At 37.0% G+C, this 21,297-nt stretch overlaps 4 protein-coding genes across 11 annotated transcripts; 2 read left to right on the forward strand and 2 right to left on the reverse strand.

Moving 5' to 3' along the window:
- Positions 1-150: 150 nt before the first annotated feature.
- LOC126793498 (tip elongation aberrant protein 1-like) lies at positions 151-5,299 on the reverse strand. Of its 2 annotated transcripts, none has more exons than XM_050520038.1 (11): positions 5,033-5,299; positions 4,548-4,697; positions 4,179-4,346; positions 3,893-4,045; positions 3,598-3,750; positions 2,906-3,070; positions 2,073-2,243; positions 1,397-1,577; positions 1,177-1,300; positions 948-1,055; positions 151-545 (listed from the first exon to the last, which is right to left on the reverse strand). In XM_050520038.1, the coding sequence occupies exons 1-11, from the start codon at positions 5,226-5,228 to the stop codon at positions 495-497; spliced, it is 1,620 nt and encodes a 539-aa protein (XP_050375995.1). In that variant the 5' UTR covers positions 5,229-5,299; the 3' UTR covers positions 151-494. The 2 variants fall into 2 exon arrangements, with proteins under 2 accessions (XP_050375995.1, XP_050375994.1); XM_050520037.1 differs by having other exon boundaries at positions 1,171-1,300.
- A 1,381-nt stretch (positions 5,300-6,680) lies between these two features.
- On the reverse strand, positions 6,681-10,793 carry LOC126793515 (RHOMBOID-like protein 12, mitochondrial). Its single transcript, XM_050520061.1, has 8 exons — positions 10,280-10,793; positions 9,279-9,399; positions 8,898-9,026; positions 8,561-8,662; positions 8,291-8,335; positions 7,558-7,668; positions 7,441-7,482; positions 6,681-7,177 (listed from the first exon to the last, which is right to left on the reverse strand). The coding sequence occupies exons 1-8, from the start codon at positions 10,639-10,641 to the stop codon at positions 7,082-7,084; spliced, it is 1,008 nt and encodes a 335-aa protein (XP_050376018.1). The 5' UTR covers positions 10,642-10,793; the 3' UTR covers positions 6,681-7,081.
- A 685-nt stretch (positions 10,794-11,478) lies between these two features.
- Positions 11,479-13,406, forward strand: LOC126793505 (transcription termination factor MTERF15, mitochondrial). The gene has a single exon (XM_050520044.1). It carries the CDS (start codon positions 11,488-11,490, stop codon positions 12,826-12,828), a length of 1,341 nt encoding a protein of 446 aa, XP_050376001.1. The 5' UTR covers positions 11,479-11,487; the 3' UTR covers positions 12,829-13,406.
- Positions 13,407-17,951: 4,545 nt separating this feature from the next.
- LOC126793510 (cullin-1-like) lies at positions 17,952-20,566 on the forward strand. Of its 7 annotated transcripts, none has more exons than XM_050520056.1 (9): positions 17,961-18,101; positions 18,286-18,335; positions 18,654-18,813; positions 18,963-19,062; positions 19,162-19,347; positions 19,477-19,524; positions 19,607-19,814; positions 19,904-19,977; positions 20,085-20,566. In XM_050520056.1, exons 3-9 carry the CDS (start codon positions 18,683-18,685, stop codon positions 20,139-20,141), a joined length of 804 nt encoding a protein of 267 aa, XP_050376013.1. In that variant the 5' UTR covers positions 17,961-18,101; positions 18,286-18,335; positions 18,654-18,682; the 3' UTR covers positions 20,142-20,566. The 7 variants fall into 7 exon arrangements, with proteins under 7 accessions (XP_050376010.1, XP_050376013.1, XP_050376009.1 ...); XM_050520052.1 differs by having other exon boundaries at positions 18,648-18,813; positions 20,134-20,564; XM_050520051.1 differs by having other exon boundaries at positions 20,134-20,563.
- Positions 20,567-21,297: the final 731 nt, after the last annotated feature.

Here is a 21,297-nt window from a genome sequence, read left to right on the forward strand (position 1 = left end):
TACAGGGAATGAGCTTGCAAGGTTGTGAATGGCTCACGGTAAACATGGAAAGTGAAAATTCATGCATCCCAATTTTTTCCGTCACTGACATAAACCCAAGAAACTTCTGCAGAAGACAGATCCGATATAAAATGTCAAAGATCAATCAATTTTCAAAAGAGATTGTACAAGATACAGATTCTCATGGAAATAGAACCAGCAGCAGAAATGTGGTCAGCTGCAATAGCAATTCTATTGCTACAAAGGAACCAACTCCTGATACAAAACCTCATCTTCCATAATGTATGAAGCGGGTTCGATTGGAACTAAGCACTAGGTTTAAACGAGTACAACATACGACTAGAATCCTAGACCTAGCAATATTTGAAGGTGACAGATTACATCAGTTAGCAAATGTATTATCCCCTCTACGTCACATGCACTCATGATCACCTTGACATGATAAATGTACAAATCGCTGTTGTTTTTCTTTGGGGCATATTCAGAGAAAATCCTCAATGAAACTGTCGTTGAGATATTGCCGCACCGTTTCCTCCGGTTGGTATCTGTCATCACAAAATTGGACAGATAATCAGCTCATCAGAAGATAATTAACATGCAATAAGTCTCTACATCTGGCACCTAATAGTGACATGTGTATGTGTGTGACAAAAACAATCATATAACTGAGGCTTTTCTGTTCCAAGTTATTTGAAGTACATACAAGTGGCATGATAGAAGGAACTTCTAATCAATGAATGTTGAGTTCTAAATCGAATCTATATGCTACCAGATGAGAAAAGAATACTAGTTCTATGTGAATATCTCGGTTTAAACCAAGCTTAGTAGCTGGAGTTGGTAATGATGAAATGTGTATCAAACATGTCATAAGTGCATGTCTATGTGCATACTATGCCGCAAGCTTGGTCTGTTGGAAATCAAAAAGAAAATGCTCATTAAATTCATACCTTGGTTCTCTCCTTCCCTAGATCTTCAGTGTTCGATTCCAAAGTATCACTTGTCAGAGTATCTCCAAGATTCAAATGATTCACCAACGGCACAGGGTTAGCAGTGACCTGCATAATAGTCCACATTGTCCCACATCAGATAAAATTTACCGTGCAAAGGAGTTCAGTGTTGTACAACATTGTTATCAACTAATCTTTCCACATTGCCAAAACAGCACACTACCGAGACCTGTCCGTGAGCAATCTCATGTGATGTGGACACCTTTGCTTGAGCATTGCCCACAGAATCTTTTGACTGGGTGTTACAACCACCATTGGACATTACCCCATCAACCTCGCCGGCAACCCGTTTCCTGAAATTACAATTACAAACCATTGTTAAAGTTGAAAGATTCTACATGGGAGCAGTAGTTACTGTTACATTGGTATGGTGATTGACCATTACTTACCTACTGGAATCAGGAGCAGCGGGAATAGAAAATTCTGATTTGTTGGAAAACAATACACCACGAAGAGGCTTTCCATCAATAACAGTTTCAATTGTGTAACCATCATTCAACCTTTCAGTGACCTTTGCTTGAAATGACCTCTTTGCTGGCGCGGATTGATTCAATGGGAAAATTTGATCACCTGCAGTGACAGATAACCAGTAAAAATCAACTACATACATACTTTAACTCGTAAACCATGCAGCAGAACCTTACATTTTAAGGATAGAGCATAATCAACTCCTTAAGGTGCATGGGATAGTATATATTCAAACTCAAAAATGGGGATATAGTGAACATACTCGAAAGTGTCTAGGGAAAACACTCGAAAATCCGTCCAAAGACAAAGTAAACGTATATATAGATCCCCCATGGATGAAATAGTATGAATTCAAACACAGAAAATGATAGCAATCTTTTAAATGTAAAAAGTGTACTGGATTGACAAGGAAACATAGGACTTCCTAGGATCAGGAGCTTCCTACAGATATACTGGTCTTCAAATGAGCTGAGAAGTCTTGCATTAAAAAAACTAGGGGGAAATGGGCACAAGGGAACTCGCCTGAAGTGTTACCAGACATAGTTGCAGGAAAAAAAAAGGTATGAGAGCAGACAAATGGGACACAATTATACTCACCAGGTTGACCATAAAATGGAACACTTGAGGGTTGGAAAATTTCAGCACCAGTTCCAACTGGAACAAGAGCTCTGTCATGAATTGGAGTGAAATTTTGTTCCTGGCATTTTAGCTTTAATTGCTTCCTCAATGATAACTTTTCCAGCCTCCTTTCACTCTCTCTGACAAGTCCTAAAATCAGAAATCATATCAGATCAGCAAAACTGTTATCAATGTTCATACTACGGCAAACAATTTGAATAAGAAAGAAGCAATAGGACACATTTTTGTCAGAAATTGGAAAGATATTATTTGCAAAGCTCTAGAGCAGATCAGTTCAAGGAAACTCGGCCACGACCCAAAATTCAAAGTTCCCACAAAGCCAAAAGTGCATTAGTTGTATAGGCTTCCGGAATGTTTCATGGTCGCCAAACAAATTCGTTATCAGGATATAACACTAACTCCTGACTATTTGTTTTTGTAAGAAGAATCAAAATAAATAATGCCACAGCAAGAAAAACTGGATAAAAAGGAAACAATCAATTAAAGATCTTCAGTTAAGGAGAAGAAGATTCTCCTTATAGCAAACAGATCTAGCTTACTTTATATGAGACACACTTCTTTAAATGAACAGTACATAATTATAGCATCCACTACTTCATATGTGCAACTTCATTTGGAAAGTGGGTGTTCAATGGTCTATGTTGAGCTGGTAATGTGAATGTTCGGTTTGCTGATTTTCGGTTTATACTCAAGGATATTGATGAAGATGGGCGGGGTATAGTTAGGCGTATATAGAGTGGCAGGGGATACTTGCAGTATTCATGGAAAAGGATGAAAAGTTCACAATTCACCTGTGTTCAAGTAAAACATATCATCCAGTCCTTCAAGACTTTTATTGCAACCACCAATAAACACAAGAACACCTCCTTTCACAGGATCCAAACAGTCCCCGGCAACAGAAAATCTAGCAGATGGTCCGTCACCTGTAGTTACCACCTTTGTCCATACGCCAGTATCTGAACATTGGGATTGAAGAGGTGTATCATTAAAAAAAGCAAATTTATACTTGAGTCGCACATAGGAGCTAGAATACGCTGTACATATAGACACGGAGACAGAAGAAAATTGATCGCAACAAAAAAATAATCCATAAATGCAGCAAACAAACGGAATGTTGTGAGTCTATATAGATTAGATATTCCAGTGCTCTGTAACTGTAGTGATCAAGAGCATTTACTGTTACTACCAAAAGGTTGAAACACAAACCCCCCGTCCCCCTTCTCAAATATCGACAATTATGTTAAAATGGGATAGTATAAGAAAGTCATTCATTGGATGATTGGATCTCCATCCATGAGCCACCTACCCTTTCATCGTTCATAATTAATTTAATAACTTCATAGTAAAGTAAAGGAATGATTTCTCAAGTTTCAAAGCTCATAAACATTACAATTTTCCTAACTTTACTGCTTACTTTAACATGCTATATACATACACATATGGAAAGACAAGGATATAATTTGGAATAGTACTTAATACATACCAACATCGAGCATGTAGAGGTCATTGTATAGACTTTGTGCATTTGTAAATCCCCCGAACACAAACAAGTTCTTCCCAAAAGCAACGGTAGAATGACCACCTCGGGGTGGCAATAACTGGCCGGAAGTGTTCAACTCCCTCCACACTAGAGTATCTAGAACAGTACAGTGATGCCATTTTTTAAAAGAAGAGATCATAAACAACATTCCAAAGTTAGGCAAGCCATATTAACTAACGAACAATTGTTTTCTGATGCATTACGTAATTGGTCAAAGCTTATAAGAAAATAACAATACCTGCATCGAGAATATGGACATCAGACAAATAGTAATCATGCCCATCTTCACCACCAATCACAATCACTTTGTTCTTTGAAGATGAGCAAGTATGGCTGTCGCGAGGAGATGGTGGTGTGCCAGATGTTATAGATTTCTTCCATGCAAAATTCTCTACAAGAGGTTATAGTAAAAGGATTACTATCGTTAGTATTGTATTGCATATGAAATTGATCCTACGTAAATGTGACCCTCAGAAGCCCAAGTAAATACAGAATCCACTAACAATTAGATATGGAAAGCATACCTGTATTCAAGATGTACAGATCATTGTAGTAGACTTCCTCATCATTATTTGCCGATTTTCCACAGCCACCAAAGACAAACAGCCGCTTCCCAACAAGCGCTGCACTATGGCCTTCACGAGCTTCTGGCCCCTCTCCTCTGAAAGTTGGAGATATCCATGTATGCGAAGCTACACAAAGCACCAAGAACATAAGTAGGTAATAAATAAATAATTCAGCATTAGCAATCCCTTAAACATACTGAAGACCGTATGCAAAACAAATACATAACATCTAATTGAGTTACTTGACTAAATGCTGTTGCTAGAACTTGTAGCTCATCAAAAGACACTGATAAAGAAGCCAATATAAACAGGAGAGAAACCACTCACACGTCTCAAGTATATGCAAGTCCTTGAGAGGGTTTGTCCCATCAGTGCCTCCAAATACAAACAAATTTTCACCAATAGTAGTACAAGTGTGGCTGTCCCTTGGAGTTGGTGGTGTGCCTTTTATCACTGGCTGGCTCCATGTATGCGTCACTGCACTCAGCAACTCACAATCAGAAGACGAACAATCTTTCATAACCAAAAAGAACCAAGTACGGCAATAAACCCTAAAACACCAAAGCCCCAAGAACTACTCCCGTATAAGATAAAACACAAAACAAAGAAAATCCCAGTCCAATTAAGGAAGAAAGATTCAGAATCCAACAAAATAAACCCCAACGAAAACCCTAACATGCACATTAACCCACATAAACACATGATAAAAATCCAAACTTTCGCACACGAGAATCACAAAACCAACAATGGGAACCCAAATTTGCAGAAAACAAGACAAACCCAGAACAAAATTGAGCATATGGAGAACCCACCAGTGTCAAAGACGTGAACTTGGTTGGTCTGACAGTTGTCTCTGCCATAACCACCGAAGACATAGAGCAACCTTCCTTCTTTAACGGCGTTGCAGGTGTGGCCCCACCTCTTGCCTGGGCCATGCATCCCATTGTGAACCAGAACAGCTTCTTGAGCTTGGTGTGGAGGTTGAAGATGGACCCTTTCCCACCTCATTTCTACAATTCAGAGCCGAAAAACAGAGCAGCTGGTAGAAAAGTGAAAGATGTGAAATTTGGGATGTGAAATTTTTTATTTATTCATGGGGGGTTCAGGGGTTGGAGTTGGATTTTTGTATTTATTGGAAGTGGTGTTGTGCAAGTGAGGTAATAAAGAATTCAAGAAATGGTAAAATGATAATTGGTTCTCACTTTTTCAATTTATATCAAAAAATGTGAAAGTGGGTTAGGTTCAAGAACAAAGAGACCAAATATACGAGATAGATAGCTTTTCCTTTTTGGATCAATTGTGAAAGGGAATCTCACACAAACAAAAAAAATGTAAATGTAAATTTTATCATAGATTATGTAAACAAAGACGGCTTAAACCGAATTTGGAAATATTTAGTTTAAGTAGGAACATAAGCAAAAGTTAGTTGTTTCAAGAAGAGGATGAAGTACTTTGTTTCATAATGATACCATTGCACGATTCATAATGAATTACGGGTACGGAGATGTACTAATTTTACAGTGACGCAATTAACCATAAATATGTATGGTCTGATTGCACTATTCATAATGAATTACGGGTATGGAGATGTACTCATTTCACAGTGAAATATGTACGGTTTGTTACGGATAAGATTGATAAATATAACAAGTGACATATTAGTGAACTTGGAACATCTCAAACAAATTATGCATTTTGGATAAAAATGAAATTTTGGAGGAAAATTGTCCAATTTTCACTCTAATATATTCTCTATCACATTTTTTAAAATAGAGAAAGAGATGAAAAATGAGAGATGATTCTCTATATTTGCAGGATGCAAAAATTTTGCATAGCCAAATATTAAATGCTACACTTATTCTATTAATTCAAACTTAGATTACAACCAATCAAAAATACAAATAATTAATTACAAGCCAACGATATAAAAATATGAGATACTTTATAGTTATAATAAATAATAAAATAAAATATTTTATTGTTGTAATTAATGAAGAAATTTGTAGAATAAAGAAGTTGTTGGAGTTACTCTATCATGAATTGTATTTATGTATGTTATGTACGAGGTAAGAAGGATCTGCAGTTCGGAAGCAACCATTTTTAGAGATTTTTGAAATTTACTTTTCTATTTTAGAGAAAATATAAATAAATTGTTGAAGATACTACATATCATGACATATAATCGATACCCACATTTCAATTTTGCATGGAAAAGTAAACTTTATTTAGAATCGTCAATAGGATGGGTTATAGTGAAGATGATCACTCTACTTCTACTATATAGTCAATTAAAAACATTTTTCTTTGGATCTTATTTTCATTATTTCCTTGTTCTTACATAAATTTGTAAAATTATTGTTTGAATGTAAAATTTTCGAGTACAATGAAATGAATCACCAATGAAAGTTGCTCAGAATTTCCTCATAGAAATGAGTTGAAGAACTGGTGTTGAGTACAACAAAGGAAGAAGGGGATGTAAGTAACGTACTATTTTCGAGCTCCGTATTTTCCAGTCAAAATGAAAAACGTACAACTTATTTTGAATCTAGAAAATCAGGTCAGGGCTGAAAAACTCAGAAACATGCGACGGTTACGACAGTTACAGTACAATGAGCCAACAGGCATAGCCCCACTGCACAGGCCCAAACTTTGGCATCTGCAAGACTGCAATCAGGGAGATGAGTTTTCCCAAATAATCTGAATTTTAATACCGGGAAAATAATCCGGTATCATTGAAAGATTTGGTAATTTAGCTCCAGAAAGAAGACTGTTCCGAGACACTAATAGCTAACTGGAACATCTCTCAGTGTCCTACACATATCACATCTACAAAATGCTGCCCAAGTAATCTGCAGACTAAGCTAAAACAAACGACGCCCCTTTCGAAGTCTTGCCCGGGCTATAGCTGCCACTGCTGCACCTTCCAAGTGCGCAGATCCTGATATCTGATGGTCTCCCTGCACAAAACCATCATGTCACCATTACATTTACTAGAACATATCAACGTCTGTGGACTTTTGGTATATTTGCACGGGGAAGAAAGTTCTGGAGTTTCAAAGTCATTAAGGTGCGATGAGGTTACGTGGTCATGCCAAGTCATATTACACGTGAACAACAATATGCAGAACATAATGGGTGATGATAATCAGGAGTCATTTCTAAAATAGATTTTAAGGCAAATGCACACACAGAAATGTAAAAATGGTAGAAACCGACATACCTGCATTATCCTTAAGACATCCTTTCCAATTAGGAAGATTCCCTAAAACAGAAAAAGCAGGTGATTTAGTTGAGTATTTGCATAATGGCCACTATAAATCACATGACATAGAAACACACTTATGAGCAGCATGGCAGGAACTGGTATGATAAACTCAAGGTATAGGGTAGCTGTCGGATGAAGGAATATATCAAGTAACATGATAGCATTCATAGCACCACTTGCCCCCTAAATGTTACAAAACAACTCAATAAGATAACTTGGATGCTCTCAGAAAATAAAATCTGATTTAAGTCCGTCAACGTTTAGTCAAGCAATCAATGAAAACAATTCAGTATTCATCCCTTCTTGCCTCCATATAACTGGGCAAACAAGCCCTCATTCAAAACAAACAAGCATGATGCATGTCATAATATGCCACAAAACAAAAGGTGATTTGAATTTAGAGACAACGCCTCACAATCCCAAGCACAAACAACAGTGGCAAGAAACCACAAATGTTCTCAGATAGAAGTTATTTTCCAGAGTACACTTTCTTAAATTCAATGGTAAAATTTGACACCACACTTAGAAATAACAAGGAGAACGTTTGTCAAAAAAAAAAAAAGAATTAACAAGAAGAAGTAAGGGGGGTATAAATAGAAAGTATTAGAAACACCAACGCATGCAAAAAGAGAAATATCACATTCTATTTCCATGTATATAATTTATTGGATGGATAATTCAGGCTGAAAAAGTATAACATTCCTTTCATCATTTATTCTTTTGGTAATCATTTATAGGCCGTTAAAAGTCGCTGAGAAATTGCATACAAATCTACTATCATTTAGTAGCCTGATTTATAACATACCAAACCTGGAATCTTAGAATTGTCCCTTGTCCCAAATGGTCGGTTCTGCAAACATCAGATAGTGAGAATTCTCAATAGCTATATTCAATAAAGGTTCACTGAATTATAATTGGCATCTAAATAATAATTTTATAATCTCCTTGGGCAGACTACTACTTTTCCAGAAACTTGATTTGCGGACAATTATCTTTTGTTTTCAAAATACCGACTCAATACTTGATGTTGGTTGTCTCACGTGAAAACTGATAAAGTTATTTAGTATCATGGTACCTTTGATGATGCAGCCAGGAAGGCACGGTGCACCATGTAAAAGACTGAGTCACCAATAGCTCCCGCTAGATACAATTTTAGCAAGAACTCAGGCCCAAAGTTCTTCCAATCTGGTCAATATACCAAAACCAGATGAGCAAGGTTGATAATGATTGAATTCACCACATCATGGAGATCATATCATAAAATAAATTGAGCAAACTTAGGTTTATGATTCATGCTCCAACAAAACAGATTTTGTAGTATATATAGTAGTTTATAAGCATCATATAAGATATGTGTTTTAAGAAAAATCTGAACTAGTAGCAAGCAAAAAAAAAAAAGTTCATAAGGAAGCTAAACTCACATTGATGCCAAAAAAATACAGTCCGATCATGTTAGACATTAAATGCCCAACATCCATGGGACTAAATGCCGAAGTTATCAATGTGTGAAGACGTCCACTTGTAAAATTGTCCAATGAGATCTGCTCAGAGAAACCAAAAAGTTGGAAAATGAAGTTAGAAATGAAACATTATGAGACAAGATTACTGAGAAGCTATAAAGAGTCTATCCATCAACATATTGTTTCCTTAAGTTGTGCACTACATTGCCGACGGGTACACAGAAACAAGTCAGTTGCTCCAGAAGACAGTGCCCATAAATGGCCAGGCAATTAAAATTAAATACACAAAATTGACCGCACTTAGCACCACAAGAGTTCAAGTTAAAAACTCACAGTAAAATTCTTGGTCATGAATACAGGGTCTGCTACTTTCCATAAAAGAAAAACAGCAACATTAGCTACAATCAATCCCAAAACCATGTCATTGCTTGATAACCTTCGCAACCATGATCTCCTGCAAACAGCATATATCAGTTATCAGGGGGAGAATCTCGCGTGTACTGAACTAAACAACAAGATAGGTGAGAAGACAAACTCAAAAATCTGCTGTCATGCTAGAAAGTAATCTCATTTTTGTATGTTTTTCTTCAAGAATTAAAATCACTGTTCGTAGATTTTGGAAGTACTTGTTTTGTAGCGGGTATTTAAAAATAAATCTGAACCAGAAACTGTATATGACATCTATACTTAATTCATAATGCAGAAGATGACCACAGCTCCATAAGTAAAGCAATACCTGTAGTCATATGCAGCAAGTCTTTTCAACTGAACAACTTATCCCATACCAGAACTTGTTTATATTTTAACTCAAAAACACAGCAACTTCACATTTCAACTTAAAAAATAAAATAAAAAATAAGGAAAAAACTTGAAGATATGGTATGAAGACATGAACGGATTCCAGTCATTCCACACCAATCTGCTCACTAATCACTAATGTTAATACATAACCATGTATGTCAAGTACCAAACACTAGCAAATCAATTACTTGACTGCCTAAAAAATATAAGTCATATTATAATATAATAAACTATAATGTACACATCTTTGTGATGTCAATGGCTATTTGCAGTCAAGAATGCAGGAGCTTTTGTGATGAGTAAAACAAGGCAACACATAAGCAGAAAAACTTGTACAGTCCACCATTCAAGAGCCGGAACGTGTTGTCCTATTCAGTTCCCTACCACATTGCTTTTCTCTCATGGGTCCAATCAATCAGAACCAAGAACTCAAATATTAACCCAAAAAATTAATATACAAAACAAAGGCAGAAAACTTTGTTCTAATTGCAGTGAAAATAATCATACACTTTGGCAGAGAACAAAGAGATTACCAGGCACTCTGATTATAAATACGAATTGGGTTAGAGTTAAGACTCTGTTTGGGAAATTTGCTTTGGAGAAAGGCAAGCCTGCACTCCGAAAGCTTCTTGCTTGATACCCTCAAAAGGGTATTTGCGTAACCCAAAGAGAAGTGCCTCCTGAGAATTGGATTGGAGAGAAAGCCATGAACTTTGTGCTGATGGGGAAGTGGGTGTGTTGGGATGGAGTTAAAGAAGTGACTTTGGGTGTGGGTTTTGGTGAGAGAGAAGGTTTTGTGAGGTTGAAAGTGGAAAACGGAAGAGCTTGTGGTGGTGGAGGGTGAGAGGTTTTTGGGGAGGTTTTGGGCTAATTTCAGAGAAAGAATCCTCCGCATTTTGTTGAAGTTTGGAATCAAAGAGCTCTCTGATGATGGGTTTTGGGTTTAGTTGGAGATCAATCAATAAATGAAAATGTGAAGTGTCAAAGTGTGAAGTGTGAACTTCTTTACAAAATTTTGTTGTTTCTTCTTTGGTTTTGGTGGTGGAGGTTGTGCTTGCGGGGCTTCCTGAAGCCTTGTTGAACGGAGATTAAATCATTTAAATTGTTGAGGCTTTGTTTCATGACGATCAAATGCCGACTGATTTGGTTGAGTGGGTGGGTCACGTCTAATGGTCTCCCTAATTGATTTAGGGAAGTTAAAACGAACTCTTTAATGGGCTCTCTAATTGGACATCATATTTACGAGGGAAGTTTCAAACAGTGTGTTGATCTATAGAGGAGTATAATTATCTTAGACGTACTCGATCGTTTTCATTGCGGATCCGACTACCTCCTGCATGTTTCCGATCATTTCTTTGGGTGCAAAGATATGTAACTCTCAAGCACTTGGCGTATTCATGCCTGGTTAGGAGCCTTGTGAAAAGATAATTTTTCCCCTATGTGTAATCCAATTTTTTTTAAAGAACAATTATAAGAAAACAGTAATGTTTGTTGGTGCACGATTTTTTATCATTCCTATTGGCTCTGTGTACTATTACCTCCATTAGAGTCGACTCAGTCGAGTAAGCACAAGTTGAGCTTTGAACATTTTCAGGTATTTATGTATTTTTTATATATTTAACTTACCATTGGTATGAGTGGAGAGTGGTACGGTGGTACCTACCCCTGATTTCTTTTTACTTTTACTTAACCGAGTAAAAGCGGGTCTCTGCTAATTGCACTGTGACAGAATTGTCAAATAATGGCAAATAGGGTTCTAACCAGAACCATTCTCACTCGCTTCACCATCAGTTGGATCCCCAGACCAAACCCATCTCTATCTAACCCAAAGTTCCAATCTTTCTCATCAAACCCCAAATGTTCCCGGCAAGTTTCCAACCTACTCCAAAGGTACGGCTTTCCATCTTCTATGGTTCACAGTTTCATATCAAAGAATCAATTTTTAGTTAACTCAGACTTACTAGAGTTAGAGAAGTCCCTGGCTATTCTTTTATCCTTCAAAATTGATAAGAGTTCCCTTGTTTCATTGATATGTGATTGCCCTGGAGTTTTGGATTTTGAGTTTCTTAAGAAATGGGAAATGGGTTTCTCAGATTTGGGGCTTTTGGGTGCTTCCCCATTGATGTTCAAGTGTGTTTTGGAGCAATCTAAGAGGTTTCAGATTGACCCAGATGGTGTTTTTGAGATTGTGGAGGCTTTGAGGGGTTTAGGGTTTAAGGAGGGTACTGTGTATAAGGTTTTAGAGGGGTTTCCTGGAGTGATTTTGATGAATGAGAGGGAGATTATTAAGAGGGTTGAGTTCTTGTTGGGATTTGGTATCTCAATGAATGGAATTGATCGAGTTCTTTGTTGTTTTCCAGGGGTTTTAGGATTTGGGGTTGAAGATAGGTTAGAGCCATTGCTTTGTGAGTTTAAAGATTTGGGCTTTAGTAAGCATGTGATTAGGAGAGAGATTTTTAAAGAGCCAAGGGTTCTTGGCATGGAGTTGGGTGAGGTATCCCGGTGTTTGGAATGGTTGAGGACTTTGAAATGTAGGGAAGCTATCAAGGAGAAGATATTCAGTAATGGAGAATTTCGAGCTTGCTTTGAAGTGAAACTGAGAGTTGACTGCTTGTGCAAACATGGGTTGATACGTAGAGAAGCTTTTGAGGTTTTGTGGAAGGAGCCAAGGTCAATCATATATAAGGTGGAAGACAATGAGAGGAAGATTGAGTTTTTAACACATAAGATGAAATTCAATATCCGTTGTTTGGTTGAAGTTCCAGACTACTTGGGTGTGAATTTTGAGAAGCAAATCCTTCCTCGGTTCAATGTGATAGAGCATTTGCGATCAAAAGGTGGGCTTGGTTGCGAAGTGGGGTTAAAAGGTCTGATCAAGCCTAGTAGGCTTAGATTCTATAACCTATATGTCAAGCCATATCCGGATTGTGAAAAAATATTTGGAAGACTTTCAGGAGATGATAAAGTTCGAAGCCAACAACACCCTGCTGGACTATGGAAACTTTTTAAGCCACCAAGATATCCAGAATCGAAAGATGATGTGAAGAACACAAAGTCATTTATGGAATCACTGGGTCACTGATTGTATCAGCTTCTTTATTATGTGGGACTTCTGCATCATGTAATATGGAAATGAGTAGCACAGTTGTTTTATGTTATGAATTCTTCTTTGGGTGCATGGGGAACCTACTCATCGGAATTTGGCAGTTAATTTCAATTTGTCTTGGAATTGCTGATACATGAGTAATTGATATCTTTCAAACTAGGTAGGTGGTTTTCCGCTTTTGGCAGAAAGAGTGAACCGGCTTTTGGCAGAAAGATTGAACGAGGTATACAAGAAACTGAAGAAAGTGAACTGAAGGGCTGGGATTCTTAAATTCTTTTGGTTTTGGAAGCTAGAAGTGATATCAATCGACCCTATGCTTCATTTTGGAGCAAGTCTCTGAATCGGCCACGTTTTCTGAATATCAACTGCATCACCTTGATCAGAAGTGATCCCTGACTTGTGTTAATGAATATCAGGGTGCATGAGGAAACATGAGATATAGAATAAAGAAGCTAGTGGCAGTGGAGCTGAGAATCGAAAGGCATGATTAGTCAATTCTCCAAAGAAAACAGGCACAGCTGGTAATTTGTGTATTGTGTGATGTATGCAACGGTCTTCATGTCCAGTATAGAATAAAGAAGCTAGTGGCAGTAAAGCTGAGAATCGAAAGGCATGATTGGTAAATTCTCCAAAGCAAACAGGCACAGCTGGTAATTTGTGTATTGTGTGATGTATGCAACGGCCTTCATGTCCAGTATAAGAACCAAGTAATTAGAAGTTATCACAATGTATAGAATCTGCAAAAACCTGTTCAATACATTAACACATCATGGTCAACTTGTATTCATATATGATTATGTTGCAGCCAACTCTGAGAATGTTGGGGGGAAAGAAATGTAATCAGATTACTATATTCAATATTGAGGGCGTTTACTCCGCTCAGAATGAATGTTGATAATCTTTTTTTTTTTCCTGAGATGAAATGTAGAATGATTGGTCTGTTTGTACTCTAGCTAAATAATGGAAATCGATTTTTGCTGAACTTTTTGGCTTGTTCATCCCTTTCCAGTGTCGAGCCTAACTCTAATCGTTATATTTCTCCTTCTGGTTTAAGATATATTAATCTATATGTATTATTAAGACAGATGATCGATCTTTGGTAAATATTGCAGCCTAATTTTTGAGATTTTTTTTTTGGGGGGGGGGGAATGTAATCAAAGCCTTTACTCGCTCAGGATGATTGTAGAATAATCTGAATCATCAGATGTTCAGAATCTAACTAAAGGAAAAGTTACACATCCAAGTTTGTGTTGGTGAATGATTCAGTAATATAAAAACTGCTGAAAGGTATTGCCTAAGTAAATTAAGATCGATGCTAGAATGTCCTAGTTTTCCTAGTCCAGAAGATCTACAAATTCTTGACAAAGTAATCTGCAGACCCATATTTAGAATATCCGGAGCCCCATCCGAAGTCGTGTCCACGCGATGAGTGCTACAGCGGCACCGCCCAAGTGTGTAGATCCAGAGACATGAATGTTTCCCTGCGGTAACAACATAATGCTACCACAACATTTACGAGAATCAATAACAAGGCGGTAGTTCAATGGCTGCTTGCTCGAACTCGATAATTAAGGGAAACATTGAGGCTGCTTGACGCTTGGTCATGCCAAGCTGCTGGTTATCTCTCTTGAACAATATGGACCGAAAATAACAGCCACACTGAACAAGCACTGCGATAGTGGAGGAAATAAACGTACGTACCTCATTGAGCCTTGGAATATCCTTCCCAATTAGAAAGATCCCCTAAAGTAGAAATATAACACATCCGGACAATCTTGATGCTAAACGAGCAGGAATGTTCTTCATGATAATAATTTGACAGTTGCCACTGAGCTTAATTGGACATTTTCTTTAAATCATAAGGTTTGTTAACAAATTGAATGAGACCATTTCTCTAGATGGGATTTATTCAATTACTTTTGTTCCCAGATTCTAATAATGGCTAGGAGAAGTTTATTTACTATGTTTGTTGGATTTTCTGTGTACACGAAATATTATCAACGCTTACTTTTCCTTGCCATATCATATTTAACCAGGGGCGGATACATGTGGTGGGCTCTATAGGCTGCAGCCCATATAAAAATTGAAGTTATAATTAACCGACTGCAGTTTTGCACTGAAATGAGCCTTTGTTCAGTTGGCGAACCCTCTAGCTCACTTCAATTCCTAGAGTTCGAACCTCGAACTCTCTTAGCCTCAAACATAGGTTTTCATCATTCTCTATTTATTTTTTCCTCTTTCTTTGGCTAAATTACATATAATTTTCTTTTTACTCCCATTTTCTTCACTTTAAAAAAAATTATTTTTCTTAAATAATGAATTTTCCACTTATTTGTTACAATTCTAGCAAGAGTAGATTCATATTTTCTATACTTCCGTAGTATCTTTTAACAAAATATTATTCTACTGAGGCCGTATTTCGGTTTTAAATCTATACAGTGAAAAATGAAAAAAAAATATTTCCAATTAGCCTAGGTAAGTTTCTAATGCTGGATCCGCCACTATACTTAACTTCATGTTGATGCAGAGGTTAGCATATCAATTGCATTCTATAATTATGCCCATGTGTTTGCTTTCTTTTTCTTAGTGATTGAACCTTCCCGTGTATGAGCTGACTGATGGTAATTTGACTTCAAATAGGAAATTTGCTGTGATTTTTGGGTGATTGACTTTAAATTTGCTATTCACATATTTTGTTCTTTATAGTGTTGCTGTTTGTTGCTTTGGGTAATTGAATCTACTTGCAATTGTTGCAGGACGCTTGGTGATCAATATTATGAAATTTCAGTTCAAGAGTTGAGGCATTTCTGCCTATTGCTTTTTTTTTACAGTACTACATGCTGCATCTGAAATGGTTTTCTTCTGTTTGGGTCTGTGCAGTGTTTTGCATCTACTTAGATGAGTTTTTGGGATTAAAAGTGATCGAAAACAGAAAGGAAAACAAAGTTGAGACCAAGTTACTAGGATCGATGGACAGTAAGGAGGCCGGATGCATATGGTAAGAAACATGATTTAATCACATTTGTGGGCGTAATTTATTTATAGTCAAGAGTGTGACTCTTCCACACGCGGTCGCTTTTCAGACAATTATGTCATTTTTATAGTTAGTATTAAGGGACAATGACGTCATATCCAAAGTTAAAGAGAACCATATGTACGCACGCACGAGCGCGGTCATTCCGCATGCACATCGCGCGTGCAAGAAGACTAGCACTACTAGAAAAATATTCTTAGGTCACGAAATAAAAAACATTCGTCACCTAAGACAATACTAAGATGACGAAAAATAATTAGTCACCTAAGTAAAATATTTCATCATCTAAGTCAATAAGGGTGACGAATTGCTGTTTCGTCAGCCAATTCGTCATCTAAAATGAGTGCTAAGCTGACGAAAAGTTGTTTCGTCATCTAAGTTATATCTAAGCTGACGAATTACTTTTTTCATCGCCATAGTGTTGTACTTGTTAGGTGACGAGATCAAACTTCGTGGGTATAGTGTTTTCGCTTAGGTGACGAAAAAAATATTGTGTCCTATGTAGTCACTTAAATAAATAAATAAATAAAAATACCAATGATAATAAACTAATATTCGATTGATCCCCTAACGTTACCGAATTGGGATGAATTTTTTACCATGCTCACATTTAACTATAATAATCACATCAGACGGTCGATATTTTTGATTTTGTGAATTTTAGCGGTAAACACCACAACATGCGTACTAATGTTATATATCTTATTTAATAGGTTATATGCAATTACACAACTTTGTGAACCAACTATACTTAGAAAATAAAATTTGTAAAAACCTTGTGAAATAAGATGTGACCGGTACAGTAAAATACAGTTGTGGTTGAAAAATCACATATTTCCGATAACGTTTGGACCTCGAAAGAACCAGTCAACCCTATTTATGCATTTGGTTCGTCCCACACATTGGGGATGCTCTTCAATTTTCTGTTGCACGTAGTGTACAGTGGCATTCAGAATCCTATGCATCCCAAGATCTAGTCTTTCTTTCCCTAGAACCAATATCAACATGTCTGCCGCCCCACAAGCAGTTGCTAACAATTTCTATCTTTTCAAAAAAGGCAATGAATAATGAAGCACAATTTCTATTACAAAGATATTATAGTTAAACATCAAAAATTAAGTATTAGTACTAAGTCTCTTCCTCCCCACATCTGCAAGCCTTCTTTGATATGGATGACATCAATACTCACATAAGTCACATAAGCACTAAGACTGAAACAAAGTATAGACAAGCAACAACATAAGAGAAGCCACATATTATAAAATGTAGATAGCAACAAAGATCACCTCATAAGCACCTACCATTTTTCGTTTACATAGCAATGAACACACATAGATCTCATTATATAAACAATTGAGCAAAACCTAGTTTTGATTGAATCAGATGCCAACAGAATCGTAAACTTTATCACACAAACCCAGAACAAACTAATCTCAAATATTCATCAGATTCAAAGAAATTTGAAACTGAAATAGATAAAGAACTAACCTTAATGCAAATTTTCCAAGCACCTTGCTTGTCTTCAATCTTCAATTACGAACCAAGAATCGTAATGAGGCGAGGGTGATGAAACATCAAATGGAGAAATTGTGTGTTTGTAATGAGAAGCTGCTCTGCCTATAATTGATGACAAGGGTTTGTGGCAAGTGAGTGTAATTGATTTGAGGAAGTGAGAAAGTGAGGATAGAAATCGGTATTTTTAAACTTTCATTAAAGCACAGTAAATAGCGCCACAGTAATCTTCAACGCTTCTGCTTCTAAAATGAGGGGTGAGACAGTTTCGGCTTTTGGATGAGAAAAGCCATTGCTTTTGGAAGCCGCTAACAAGAAGTTGGATTACCAAATGCAATAGAAGGCTTAGCTTATAATCACCGTACCCAATAAGTACTACAAACACAGCCTATATTTGTGTAATATGATTTTTTTTATGATCTACATTTTTAAAAATTTCAGAAAATAATATCTAAATAAAAAATTTACAATTTAAAAAAACTTATATTCGTAAAAATAGAATTCTTAAGAAAATTTCATCAAATAAGATTACTCCGCTTCCTCTATATAAAAAAAGAAATACCCGTCTCCCAGTCAGTCTCGTCCTCCATTTTCTTTCTCCGCGATTTCCAGGGTTCGTAGTATTTGGGAATTTTCTCGAGCCCTCTTCTCTCTCCAGCGCACTGTTCCGATTAGGTTTTCATCCTAATCTCACCCATCCAAGGTAACCCCTCACATCCTCTCCGGCTATTCTCCGTTCGATTCTCATAGGCATCTCTCTTTTACCTTCTAGCACGATTCCCAGGGTTTGGTTTTTTGCTTCGTCGTTTTGCCTCTTTTTTATTTCTTCGTAATGGTTACATTTTCGATTCTCTGACCTGCAATTGTTCGCTTCTGGTTTGGCCTAGGGTTCTTTGCTGTGTGATATGCTTTATTTCGCAGGGATCGGTTTCTCTAGGTATATACGGTTCTTGTTTTCGCATTCAATTTTTTGATGATGAATCTCTGCGCATTTTTGTGTCGAGTGAATGTTGACGGTGCATGTTGTTTTGTCACATATCTAGGTTTTCCCTGTGTTGTTGAGCTTGTTTATTAATTTCAATACGCCGAAAATATTTGAGGTGGTTTTGGTCTGATTAAAGCTCATTTTTGTCGTTGCCTTTCGATTTGTGGTTGTGTGTTGGTGATGGTGGTTATGGAATTCGTGATTATTATTATTATAGGCTAGGTTCTTATCAGTTTTGTTTTGTTTTGAATTATGCTGATAAAGTTGCAGTTGGGAGTCGAGCATAATTATTCACAGAAATGGAGCGCAAGGTTATCGAATTGGATCAAGGATGGGACTACATGCAGAAGGGGATCACCAAGCTGAAGAGGATTCTAGAGGGATTGCCAGAGGCTCAGTTCAACTCTGAGGAATACATGATGCTTTACACGTATCCTTTAGTCATGATTCGTATTTGTTGGTCTTGACTCTTGATACTGCTGTTTATGTATGTATTGCGTCTTTTATTTTTCCATCAAGGCTGTTGTGAAGTAATTTTTATTGTGCTGTGAGGTGAATTTTCCCTAACTACAAGTACAGAACTATCTATAACATGTGTACGCAAAAGCCCCCATATGATTATTCTCAACAGCTTTATGACAAGTACAAGGAGGCATTTGAGGAATACATTACCTCAACGGTGAGAACTTTAGCTTGTTGTTATTAATCATGCAAGTGACATGCTTTTATCTGAACTTACTTGGAAATATATATCAAAATTTGGTTGTTTATTACACAGGTGATGCCCTCTTTAAGAGAAAAGCATGATGAGTTCATGCTGCGGGAGCTTGTCCAAAGATGGGCCAATCATAAGATTATGGTTAGGTGGCTATCACGCTTCTTTCATTATCTCGATCGTTACTTCATTGCGCGTAGGTCGCTTCCTGCATTAAATGAAGTTGGTCTCTCCTGCTTTCGTGATCTGGTTAGTCATGTCTCTCTAATATTTCTTATCAAAGGACAGTAGGACTTGGCTTGCTTATAATATTCTGTTAAATCATTGTCACTACCAGGCGTCGCTTCAATAACTGATGTACTTAATTTGTGGTCTCAGGTTTACCGGGAGGTAAATGCTAATGGCAGAGTTGCTGTGATTGGTCTTGTAAGTTCATTAGTCCTGATCTTGTACTGAGAAATATCTTGATCTTGTCATTCAATGAGTGTTGTTTGACCGCCACTTCCAGATCGATAAAGAACGTGAAGGAGAGCAGATTGACAGAGCGCTATTGAAGAATGTGATAGACATCTTTGTTGAGATTGGCATGGGGCAAATGGATTCTTATGAACAGGACTTTGAAACACAACTGCTAAACGATACTGGTGACTACTATTCTCGTAAAGCATCAAATTGGATTTTGGAGGATTCTTGTCCAGATTATATGCTGAAGGCAAGTTTACATTTAGATATGCTTTTTTTTTTGGTGAGGTGAGTTCATAGACCAGTATGTTGTCTAATGCCTCTTGTGACCCTATACAGGCAGAGGAATGTTTGAGAAGGGAGAGGGACAGAGTTTCTCATTACCTGCATTCAAGCAGTGAGCAGAAGCTGGTTGAGGTCAGTTAATAAGTAGTTATAAGTTTGTTAGTTTGCTTTTAACGAGTATATAATAATTTGGGGTATGTAAGTATTGCTGGCTGAAGAAGATATTGATCTTCATTTAGACCAACTACAAACTCAAGCAAATGTGTTTGAAACAACATTTAAACATAGAAACATGAACGAGATCAGGGGAATGGGCTTTGCAGGCAGTCATGGTTTGAGCCAGGGGCCAGACAAGACCGGCACTTCACGTTCTAGGCGAGCTGCAGAGATTGTTGATAAAGCTGTGGAGGAAGCCCGACAAGCCAAGGAGGAAGCTCGTGAGACCAGGGAAGAGAACACACAGATTAAGGCTCGTCTTCAACAAATGGAGCAGCTTCTCTCTGACAAGTTTGGCATACAGCTGCCGGTTCCCCCCCAACAGCAGCCCCGTGATGATGATGAAGGCAATGGTTCCATCAACATTGCCTCAGTTTCCTAGTCTGTGTCTAGTAAACTATTATAATCAAGTCACTAGTTTGTTTTTGAATATATATTTTGTATGAACAAGTTGAAATTAATTAGTAGTTTATATATTTTGGAATGGTTTGTATGAACTTGATTATGAAATGTATGTATATATATATATATAGTTTTGCTCAATTTTGTATTCTTTTAATTAATATTGAAGGTAAAATAAACAATTAAACAATTTAATCAAAACAGCTTCAATAAAATATATTACACTAAGGTGACGAAAGTTAAAATGTCGTGGCCTTACATGGATGTCCAAATAGTCAGCAGTCGGAGGGATTTCGTGCTAAACAAGTAATGACGAAACATGTTTCGTAGTGTTAGGGTTATGGTGACGAAAAAGTCTCGTCACTTTATAATGATAGAGACGAAAAAGAAATCGTGGTGTAAGTTCCCGGTATAGTGACGAATCACTTTATTTCGTCACCTAAGTTCTTCAATCACGGCTCTTAGGTGACGAAAATTTCGTCACGTAACTTCTTAGGTGACGAATAATACTCTTAGGTGACGAAAATATTTCGTCACTTTAGGGTTTTGTTCTAGTAGTGTAGTTTTAGTTAATTAAATAACAAAATCTAGCAAAGTACAGATCTTTTTTTTGATTTTTTTTAAGTAGAGATCCTTGTAGAACAGTAGAAATAGCAACGTATATATATATATATATATGTACATCTGCATCAGACATTGTTTTCTACTAATCTGTATTAAATACCGTTAATAAATACACTATCACGTACATACACATTATATCACACTAGGTACCGGTCTAGCAATATTAAACAGAAGAGTAAGAGCAGCCAGACTAGTCAATCACCTTCAAGT

This window comes from Argentina anserina, chromosome 5 (assembly GCF_933775445.1).
Source record: "Argentina anserina chromosome 5, drPotAnse1.1, whole genome shotgun sequence".
In the NCBI taxonomy this organism is placed as follows: Eukaryota; Viridiplantae; Streptophyta; class Magnoliopsida; order Rosales; family Rosaceae; genus Argentina; species Argentina anserina.

Bases quoted from the DNA above. Each gene is read 5' to 3' on its own strand.
- LOC126793498 (XM_050520037.1), bottom strand. From the start codon at position 5,228: ATGAGGTGGGAAAGGGTCCATCTTCAACCTCCACACCAAGCTCAAGAA. The intron at 4,046-4,178 runs GTATGCTTTCCA...AACCTCTTGTAG, and splicing joins TCTGTACATCTTGAATACAG to AGAATTTTGCATGGAAGAAA. The intron at 3,071-3,597 runs GTATGTATTAAG...CCCAATGTTCAG, and splicing joins CCTCTACATGCTCGATGTTG to ATACTGGCGTATGGACAAAG.
- LOC126793515 (XM_050520061.1), bottom strand. From the start codon at position 10,641: ATGCGGAGGATTCTTTCTCTGAAATTAGCCCAAAACCTCCCCAAAAAC. The intron at 9,400-10,279 runs GTAATCTCTTTG...TGCTGTTTGCAG, and splicing joins ATTTATAATCAGAGTGCCTG to GAGATCATGGTTGCGAAGGT. The intron at 7,669-8,290 runs GTATGTTATAAA...TGTAACATTTAG, and splicing joins ATTCTAAGATTCCAGGTTTG to GGGGCAAGTGGTGCTATGAA.
- LOC126793505 (XM_050520044.1), top strand. From the start codon at position 11,488: ATGGCAAATAGGGTTCTAACCAGAACCATTCTCACTCGCTTCACCATC.
- LOC126793510 (XM_050520053.1), top strand. From the start codon at position 18,683: ATGGAGCGCAAGGTTATCGAATTGGATCAAGGATGGGACTACATGCAG. The intron at 19,348-19,476 runs GTTAGTCATGTC...TTGTGGTCTCAG, and splicing joins TCTCCTGCTTTCGTGATCTG to GTTTACCGGGAGGTAAATGC. The intron at 19,525-19,606 runs GTAAGTTCATTA...CGCCACTTCCAG, and splicing joins GAGTTGCTGTGATTGGTCTT to ATCGATAAAGAACGTGAAGG.